General features: G+C 42.6%; 1 protein-coding gene across 1 annotated transcript in view; it reads left to right on the forward strand.

Moving 5' to 3' along the window:
* The window catches only part of LOC107293876 (nuclear receptor corepressor 1-like), a gene marked incomplete at both ends in the record, with an annotated part of 107,081 nt that overhangs the window by 26,068 nt on the left and 70,500 nt on the right, over positions 1-10,513 (forward strand). The window contains 4 exons of the mRNA XM_029285549.1: positions 380-470; positions 2,093-2,271; positions 4,991-5,045; positions 6,625-6,726. Of these exons, the coding sequence (XP_029141382.1) occupies positions 380-470; positions 2,093-2,271; positions 4,991-5,045; positions 6,625-6,726 (427 nt within the window). The remainder of the gene's footprint in view (positions 1-379; positions 471-2,092; positions 2,272-4,990; positions 5,046-6,624; positions 6,727-10,513) is intronic.

Below are 10,513 nucleotides of genomic sequence, written 5' to 3' on the forward strand. Positions count from 1 at the left end.
TCCTTCCTTCCTTCCTTCCTTCCTTCCTTCCTTCCTTCCTTCCTTCTTCCCTTCCTCCCTCTTTCCTCCCACCCTTTTTCCTTCCTTCTCTCTTCCTCTTCTTTCTTTCTTCCTTCTTTCCTTCCTTAGTTCCTTCCTTCTGTATTCTTCCTTCCTTCCTCCCTCCCTTCCTTCTTTCTCCAACACTGGAAGTTTTTAAGAAGAGACTGGACAGCCATTGGTCTGGAATGGTATAGGGTTTCCTGCCTGAGCAGAAGGTTGGACTCGATGACCTCCAAGGTCCCTTCCACCTTTTTTGTTGTTATTATTATAATTATTATTCCAAAAGATAACCTCAAACTTTCTTCTCATTGACCTTCTTTTCTTGTGGCACCTGCAGGGTGGGTCAAAGAGGAACCGGCCTTTCGGCCACCATCGCTCGGAGCGAGCACGAAATCTCGGAGATCATCGACGGGCTGTCGGAACAGGAGGTGAGGGTGGTCGGGGGGTGGGGACCTTCCCCCTTCCCGACTTGGGAAGGTTTGGGAAAGGGGAGGGGGAGGTGCTTTTCCTGGCTAGACCGATCTTAGATATTTGTAGAGGGGTGTCTTTTTAAAGTGGTGGGTCGTCTCTAGGTCTGGCAAAAAGAAAAAAGAAAAAAAAGTAATAATCAGGGGTTTGGTCCAGGCAGTCCTCGGTTTACGACTGCAGCTGGGACCAAGATTTCCGTTGCTAAGCAAGTGGGTGGTTAAATGAGTCAGAGCTGATTTTACAAGCTTTTTTTTTTTTTGCCAGTTCAAATCACTAGACTTGTTAAGAGAAACACACACTATCGGGAGGGGGGAGATAGTGGCTGTTGGTTTCTCCCTTTCTTCCTCCCACCCTCCCTCTCTTTTTTTCCTTCCTTCCTTCCTTCCTTTCTTCCTTCCTTCCTTCCTTCCTTCCTTCCTTCCTCTAACCCTTCATTCTACACTCCCTCCCTCCCTCCTTTCTTCTTTCTCATTTCCTTCGTTCTTTTGTTCTTTTGTCCCTTCTTTTCTCCCTCCCTCCCTTTTTTCCTTCCTTCCACCATGCCTCCTTCCCTCTTTTCTCTCCCTAACCCTTTGTTCTACACTCCCTCCCTCCCTCCTTCCTTTCTCCTTCCTTCCTTCCTCTCCCTGACCCTTCATTCTACACTCCCTCCCTCCTTCCTTTCTTCTTTCTCATTTCCTTCCTTCCTTCCTTCCTTTTTTCTCTTCCTCTTTCTCTTCTTTCTTTCTTTCTTTCTTTCTTTCGTTCCTTCCTTCCTTCCTTCCTTCCTTCCTTCCTTCCTCTCCCTAACCCTTCATTCTACACTCCCTCCCTCCTTCCTTTCTTCTTTCTCATTTCCTTCCTTTCTTTTTTCTCCCTTCCTTCCCTGCTTCCTTTTTTCTCTTCCTCTTTTTCTTCTTTCTTTCTTTCTTTCTTTCTTTCTTTCTTTCTTTCTTTCTTTCTTTCTTTCTTTCTTTCCTTTCTTTTTTCTCTTTCTTCCCTCCTTCCTTTTCTCTTACTCTTTTTCTTTCTTTCTTTCTTTCTATCTTTCTTTCCTTTCTTTCTTCCTTTTTTCTCCTTTCCTTCCTTCCCTCCTTCCTTTTTTCTCTTCCTCTTTTCTTCTTTCTTTCTTTCTTTCTTTCTTTCTTTCTTTCTTTCTTTCTTTCTTTCTTTCTTTCTTTCTTTCTTTCTTTGTTTCTTTGTTTCCTTTCTTTTTTCTCCCTTCCTTCCCTCTTTCCTTTTCTCTCTCTCTCTCTCTTTCTTTCTTTCTTTCTTTCCTCCCTCCCTCCCTCCCTCCCTCTCTTTCTCTTTCCTCCCTCCCTCTCTTTCTTTCTCTTTTCCTTTTCTCTTTTCCTTTTCTCTTTCTCTTTTTCTTTCTTTTTTTCTTCCTATTTTTCCTTTTCCTCTTTTCTTTCTATTTCTCTGTGTCTCTTCAGTCTTCGGGAAATAACCAGGAACCGAAGATCTGCCAGCACTGACCTCACAATGCGCTGGCTGGCCTGGGCCCGCTCAGCAGAGGTAGAAACGATGCAGTCAGCGTTCACATTGTGTCGTTCTTCCTCTTTTCCTTCCCCCCTCCCTCCGTCACCCCCCCTGCTTCTAGAACAATGAGAAGCAAATGCGCCAGCTGTCCGTCATCCCTCCCATGATGTTCGATGCCGAACAGCGTCGCGTGAAGTTCATCAACATGAACGGGCTGATGGAGGACCCCATGAAGGTCTACAAGGATCGGCAGTTCATGAACGTCTGGACCGATCACGAGAAGGAGATCTTTAAAGAAAAGTAAATTTCTCCCCCCCCCCCCGGCACACAACTCAAGAAATTGCTGGCACACAACTCAAGTCTTGCACGGTCTTTGCGCCGTCTGGTGTGTATGTGTGCAAGCGTGGTCCTCGAGTTACGACTGCATTTGAGGTTAGAATTTCCACCGCTAACCAAGCCGTGACCGATTTTACAACCGTTGGAGAAAAAGTCATGGGGGGGAAGCCTGATTCGCTTAACGACTGCGTGAGTTCCCTTAACAGCTGTGCCAAAAACGATTTTGCAACCAGTTTTTGGCACGGCGTCATGGTTCCGACAGATGCAACTCTTCAAAGAACTTTGAGGCATTGTTTACCTTTAAAAATCTTTATTAGAGAAGCATAGCATCTGCACGTACATAGGCCAAGCCAAAATCTGAATTCCCCTCCCCTGAGCACATAGTATCAAAGCACAATTCCCTCCTCCAATGAACAGTCATAAATCACATTCCCCAATTAGTTTGAAATGCAGGCTTTCCCTCCAGTACTCCAGCCTGCCATTTCTTATCTCTTATTTCAAAAATCTTGGTTCTCACACTAGTTACAGTATTGTTATGTCTAGCTAAACTCCCATGCACATTCCCCCCCCCCCAGTATCATCTAATTCTAACTCTAATTCTAAGAGTAAAACATAAGAAGGAAAATGGTTGCAGGTTGTTCCACTGGTTATTTTTTCTCACTGTCAGGAAGTTTCTCCTTAGTTCTAGGTTGCTTCTCTCCTTGATTAGTTTCCATCCGTTGCTTCTTGTCCTGCCTTCAGGGGCTTTGGAGAATAGCTTGACTCCCTCTTCTTTGGGGCAGCCCCTGAGATACTGGAAGACTAGCTATCCTGTCCCCCCTCGTCCTTCTCTTCATTAAACTAGACATTCCCAACTCCAGCAACCGTTCCTTGTATGTTTTAGTCTCCAGACCTCTAATCATCTTTGTTGCTCTTCTCTGCACTCTTTCCAGAGTCTCAACATCTTCTTGTCGAGCTAGTGAGCAAGGGGGAGTGGTGTTTGCAGAATGGAAGATAATAATAATAATAATGATAAAGTTGGAAGGGACCTTGGAGGTCATCTAGTCCAGCCCCCTGCTCAGGCAGGAAACCCTATACAATTTCGGACAAATGGCTGTCCACTTTCTTCTTAAAAACTTCCAGTGTTGGCGCATTCACCACTTCTGGAGGCAGGTGAATGCGAAGAAAAGAAGAAGAAGAGGGAGGAGGAAGAGGAAGAGAAAGAAGAGGATTGTGGGGTCCTTGGTGCTCTCTGAGTTTGATAGTTTTCTTGCAGACTTTTCATGACCCAACTAGGTAACATCATCAGTGCTAGAGGAGAGGGGGATTTGCAGGGAGGAGGAGGAGAAGGAGGAGGAGGAGGACAGTGGGGTCCTTGGTGCTTTCTGAGCTTGGTGATTTTCTTGCAGACATTTGTCTACCCAACTAGGTAATGTCATCAGTCCTAGAAGGGAGGAGGAGGAGGATGATAATGAGGAGGAGGAGAAAGAGGATTGTGGGGTCTTTGGTGCTCTCTGAGCTTGGTTGTTTTCTTGCAGACTTTTCATGACCCATCTAGGTAACATCATCAGGGCTAGAGGGGAAGGGGGTTTGTAGGGTGATGGTAGGGGTAGTGATGAAGGAGGAGGATAACGACTGGGGGGGGTCCTTGGTGCTCTTTGAGCTTGCTGGTTTTCTCGCAGAAGTTTCATCACCTAACTAGGTAACATGAGGTAACTAGGAACGGTTGCTAGAATTGGGCATGTCTAGTTTAATGAAGAGAAGGGCGAGGGGGTACATGATAGCAGTGTTCCAGTATCTCAGGGGCTGCCCCAAAGAAGAGGGAGTCAAGCTATTCTCCAAAGCGCCTGAAGGCAGGACAAGAAGCAACAGATGGAAAACTAAGCAAGGAGAGAAGCAACCTAGAACTAAGGAGAAACTTCCTGACAGTGAGAATAATTAACCAGTGGAACTCCTTGCCTCCAGAAGCGGTGAATGCTCCAACTGGACCTTTTTAAGAAGGGACTGGAGAGCCATTTGTCCGAAATGCGATAGGGTTTCCTGCCTGAGCAGGGGGTTGGACTAGATGACCTTCAAGGTCCCTTCCAACTTTACTATTATTATTATTATTATTATTATTATTATTATTATTATTATTATCATCATCATCATCATCATCATCATCATCATCATCATCATCATCATCATCATCATCATCATCCTTGCAAATATAAGAGCTGCATTCAGGAAACTCTGATTGTCAGAAGTCCTGTCAGTCGGCCTTCTTCAATCCAAAGCCCTCCCTAAAAAGGACCCTGCTTCATTATCTCTTGAAATGCTCCTCTAGCTTTTAAAAAAACAAAATAAAATAACACAGGCTAATGGTATCTAGGTTAGATAGCCAGATTACCTCTGTGAGGTAACCTGATTGGTACTAAGGAAAACGGGTTTGTCCGCTTCCTGTCCTGAGTGACCCTGAGCCAAGCTGGGCCTGGTAATTAAGGGAGGGGATAAAGTAAGATAAGATAATCTTTATTGTCATTTTTTTTTCCCTGTGGGCACAGCGCCACACGTCAAAAGTGAAAGGTAGTTGCCCGCTCTCAAAGTGAACACACACGACACACACCTAAACATACTATATACAACATGAGGCCTGTTGTAGGCCTGTCTGCCAATCAGGGAGTCGGCTAAACCTGTCTCTTTTTTCGGTTTTTTTTTATTACAGATTTGTCCAGCATCCTAAGAATTTTGGCCTCATTGCTTCGTATTTGGAAAGAAAGGTAAGAGGGGGCTTCGTTATGATGGAGGACGACGAGGCCACGAGCTGCAGGGCACAATATTTTATTTTATGTTTTATTTAATTTGGATTTTATATTTTGTTTTTATTCTATTTTATCTTATCAGCTTATTTTACTTTATTATTTATTTATTTTATTTTATTATTTATTTTATTTTATTATTTGATTTAATTTGTTATTTTTATTTGATTTGATTTTAATTTTTTGATTTGTTTTACTTTCATTTCATTTGAATATTTTATTTTTATTTTTATTCTATTTTATTTTATTACTTTGTTTTACTTTGTTCATTTCATTTCATTTCATTATTTATTACTTGATTTGATTTGTTATTTTACTTTTATTTTACTTTTACTTTTACTTTTACTTTTTATTTTTATTCTATTTTATTTTATTAGTTCATTTTAATTTATTTTATTTTATTATTTTATTTGATTTATTTTATTTTATTTTAATTAATTGTTTTAATTTGATTTGTTATTGGATTTGATTTGTCATTTTTCTTTTATTTTTCTTTTATTTTTTATTTTTCTTTTATTTATTTTACTTTATTATTATTTAGTTTTATTTTTGATTTGATTTGTTATTTTAATTTAATTTAATTTTACTTTATTGATTTGATTTGATTGATTTGTTATTTTAATTTTATTTAATTTTATTGTTTAATTTTGTTTCATTTTATTATCTTATTTTATTTATTTATTTTTTAATTTTATTCGGTCTTCATTACTTGACTCAAGGTGGAAAACCTGCATAATATTCCTTCCTCTTTTTCCCACAACAATCTTGTGATGTAAGCTGGGCTGACAGAGAAAATAACTAGCCCAACGTCACCCAACTTGCTCTCGTTCCTAAGGCGGGACTAGAACTCACAGTCTCCAGGTGATTGGCCCAGTGTTACCCAGATAGGTTTCATGCCGAAGGCGGGATTAGAACTCACCGTCTCCTGGCGATTGGCCCAAAATCATCCAGCTGCTTTCATGCCTAAGGCAGAACTAGAACTCACCATCTCCTAGCGATTGGCCCAAAGTCATCCAGCTGACTTTCATGTCTGAGGCGGGACTACAACTCACCGTCTCCTGGTGATTGGCCTAAAGTCACCCAACTGCCTTTTGTGCTTAAAGCAGGACTAGAACGCCTGGCGACTGTCATAAGGCTGTGAGTTCTAGTCCCACCTTAGGCCGGCTACGTGACCTTGAGCCAGCCCCTCCCTCTCAGCGCAGTCTACCTCACGGTTGTTTGGTGGGGAAAATAGGAAGAGGAAGGTGTGTTGAATACGTCCATCATCTTTGGTTATTTGTAAAAATAATAAAAGGCGGGATATCATAAATAAATCTCCATCCAAAGGGAGCCGGCCCCTTATTTGGGCCGGCTATTCCAGCTGCTCTTAAGCGCTAGGAAAATTTTTCCTAGCATCTGATTGGAAGTGGCTGTCCCGTCTCTCGGTTGCGTTTTGTGTTTGTGTGGTGTTTTGCTGCGCAGAATATTCAGAGTCTCGCCTCAGCGTCTCCTTTGGGAAAGGTTTACGTTTTAAAACTCGTCTCCCCCTTCGCCCCTTCAGAACGTGCCCGACTGCGTCCTGTATTATTACCTGACTAAGAAAAACGAAAACTACAAGGCCCTGGTGCGACGGAATTACGGCAAGCGGCGAGGGAGAAACCAGGTGCGTTGCCTTTGGGGTTTCTAGTCCCTGGTTTTCTTACAATGGAAAAGGCTGTGCGTTATTTTGGGTTTTTTTTTTTTAATTGATGCTTCCTTTTGGAATGTATTCACCTGTATTGGGCGAAGGTGGTGATTATAGTAGTAGTAGTAGTAGCAGCAATAATAATAATAATAATAATAATAATAATAATAATAATAATAATAATAATAATAATAATAATAATAATAATAATAATAATAAAGTTGGAAGGGACCTTGGAGGTCATCTAGTCCAACCCCCTGCTCAGGCAGGAAACCCTATCCCATTTCAAACAAATGGCTGTCCAGTCTCTTCTTAAAAACCTCCAGTGTTGGAGCATTCACCGCTTCTGGAGGCGGTTAATAATAATAATAATAATAATAATAATAATAATAATAATAATAATAAAATAATAATAATAATAATAATAATAATAATAATAATAATAATAATAATAATAATAATAATAATAATAATAATAATGTTGGAAGGGACCTTGGAGGTCATCTAGTCCAACCCCCTGCTCAGACAGGAAACCCTACATACCATTTCGGACAAATGGCTGTCCAGTCTCTTCTTAAAAACCTCCAGTGTTGGAGCATTCACCGCTTCTGGAGGCGGTTAATAATAATAATAATAATAATAATAATAATAATAATAATAATAATAATAATAATAATAATAATAATGTTGGAAGGGACCTTGGAGGTCATCTAGTCCAACTCCCTGCTCAGACAGGAAACCCTACATACCATTTCGGACAAATGGCTCGCCCAACTGGCTCCGTCCAGTTGGGCAAGTGATGATTATTTCCAGCCTTGGCTATGTGTCTTGTGTACATTCCTGGTTTGTTATGCTGGCTTGATACGATCGGGGTTTGATTCGTTCAGTTTTGATTGCTACCTGCCAGCACCGTTCTTAATTGCAAGCTGAATGGCCTGCACAAAAATTCGGGATGGGCAGAAATAGGCGTACAAGTCCAGGTGGTCCTCGACTTAACGGCCGCAACTGATCCCAACGTTTATGTTGCTAAGTGAGAAATTACGTTATGTGAGTTTTGCCCCATTTTATGACTTTTCTTGCCACATTTCTTAAGTAGCGGTTAAATTAGTAACACGGTCAATAATTGGATCTGGTTTCCCCCCATTGACTTTGCTTGTCAGACGGTCGCAAAAGAGGATCGCGCGACCTCAGGACACTGCGACCGTCATAAATATGAGTCATTTGCCAAGTGTCTGAATTTTGACCGTGGGGATGTATGGCAAATGGTCGTAAGTGTGAAAAATGGTCATAAATCGCTTTTTTCAGTGCCGTTTTAACTTCAAACGGTCACTAAATGAAGTGTTATAAGTGAAGGCCTACATGTAGTTCTTGGCTTACAACCCTTTGTTTAGTGACCGCTCAAAGTTACAATGGCACTTAAAAAAAGCGACACCGCCATTTTACACACAACCCATTGCAGCATCCCTATGGGTCACGTCATCCAGATTTGCCAACTGCCTCCTATTTATGACGGTCGCAGTGTTGCCGGGGTCATGTAATCCCCCTTTGCAACCTTCTGTACAAGCAAAGTCAATAGGGAAGCCAGATTCACTTAACAACCGTGTTACTGGCGTCACAACTGCGGTTCATTTGCTTAACAACTGCGGTGCCAAAAAGTTGTAAATGAGACAAACAACTCACTGAACAGCTGTCTCGCTTAGCTACAAAAATGTTGGGCTCAATTGTAGTCGTAAGTCTACAACTACATATATTTAGATCAGGGGTCTTCAAACTTGGCAACTTTGAGACTTGTGGACTTCAAGTCCCAGAATTCCTCAGCCATCCAGTCAGCCAGCTTGTGGACTTCACGTCCCAGAATTCCTCAGCCAGCCAGTCAGCCAGTTTGTGGACTTCACCTCCCAGAATTCCTTGGCCAGCCAGTCAGCCAGCTTGTGGACTTCAAGTCCCAGAATTCCTCAGCCATTCAGTCAGCCAGCTTGTGGCCTTCAACTCCCAGAATTCCTCAGCCATTCAGTCAGCCAGCTTGTGGACTTCAAGTCCCAGAATTCCTCAGCCAGCCAGTCACCCAGCTTGTGGACTTCAACTCCCAGAATTCCTCAGCCAGCCAGTCAGCCAGTTTGTGGACTTCAACTCCCAGAATTCCTCAGCCAGCCAGTCAGCCAGCTTGTGGACTTCAACTCCCAGAATTCCTCAGCCAGCCAGGCAGCCGGCTTGTGGACTTCAACTCCCAGAATTCCTCAGCCAGCCAGTCAGCCGGCTTGTGGCCTTCAACTCCCAGAATTCCTCAGCCAGCCAGTCAGCCAGCTTGTAGACTTCAACTCCCAGAATTCCTTGGCCATCCAGTCAGCCAGCTTGTGGACTTCAACTCCCAGAATTCCTCAGTCAGCCAAGGCTGGCTGAGTAATTCTGGGAGTTGAAGTCTTAAAGTTGCCAAGTTTGAAGACCCCTGATTTAGATCAATGTTTTTCCACCTTTGCTCCCTTTAAAATGAGTTAACTTCAGCTCCCAAAATAGCTGGCTGGGGAATTCTGGGAGTGAAGTCCACCCACTTTATAGTGGCTGAGGTTGAGAAATACTGATTTAAACCTTATCCACTACTTCTGTAGATTGGAAAAGAAAGCAAAAGTAATCTAAGTGTATATATAAATGAATAAAAATAATATTCCTAAGGAACTAAGATGGTGTCCAATCTCAAGAAGGTTTGAAAAAAATGACTTGTCAGCTCTCTTGACAATGTTGTTGTCATGTGTGCCTTGTCTGTGTGTGTTGTGGTTCTTTTGGTCCGCGCTTACAAACTCATCTGGATTTTGTCAGGAATAGATGATCCCTTGGTTCATTTTAGGAGCTTGGAAATGTGAAGGAGAAGGCCAGGGGTCTTCCAAATTGGCCCTTTTATGAGTTGTGGACTTCAACTCCCAGAATTCCTCAGCCAGGATGCTTTAAGACAGGGGTCTTCCAACTTGGCCCTTTGATGACTTGTGGACTTCAACTCCCAGAATTCCTCAGCCAGCGTGCCTGGCTGAGGAATTCTGGGAGTTGAAGTCCACAAGTCATCAAAGGGCCAAGTTGGAAGACCCCCGGACAAGGCTATAGAATATAGGTAGTCCTCAACTTACGACCACAATTGAGCCAAACATGTTTGTCACTAAGCAAGACAGTTACTAAGTGAGATTTGCCCCGTTTTACGACCTTTCTTGCCACCGTTGTTAAGTGAATCAGTGCAGTTATTTATTTAGTCACACAGTCGTTAAGTGAATCTGGCTTCCCCCCATTGACTTTGCTTGTCAGAAGATTGCCAAAGGGGATCACGTGATTCCCCCGGGACGCTGCGACCGTTGTAAGTATGAGTCAGCTGCCAAGCGTCTGAATTTTGATCACGTGGCCACGGGGACGATGCAACGGTCGTAAGTGCGAAAAACGGTCATAAGTCACTTTTTCCAGTGCCTTTGTAACATGGAACGGTCACTAAACGAACTGTCGTAAGTCGAGGACTCCCTGTAGGTAAATAAGACTTTTGTCACAGTTGGTCAAACGTTGTTGTGATGCGACTTCAGGATATTTGTGCATCAGCCGTGTGAATAAAATCGGGCAGGATGGGGACCAATATTTGTTCTCTATGGTGTTCAGGTTTCCTAGCTAGTCTCCACGAGTGTCAATTCCACTTGGTAGATCAGACCAGCAGATCCATCTTGTTGCTCTCCTAAGAGAATCTTTTAAGGATTGTAGGGTTTCCTGCCTGAGCAGCGGGGTTGGACTAGAAGACCTC

The sequence above is a fragment of the Protobothrops mucrosquamatus genome, unplaced genomic scaffold (assembly GCF_001527695.2).
Source record: "Protobothrops mucrosquamatus isolate PMUCROS unplaced genomic scaffold, P.Mucros_1.0 scaffold_12, whole genome shotgun sequence".
NCBI lineage: Eukaryota > Metazoa > Chordata > Lepidosauria > Squamata > Viperidae > Protobothrops > Protobothrops mucrosquamatus.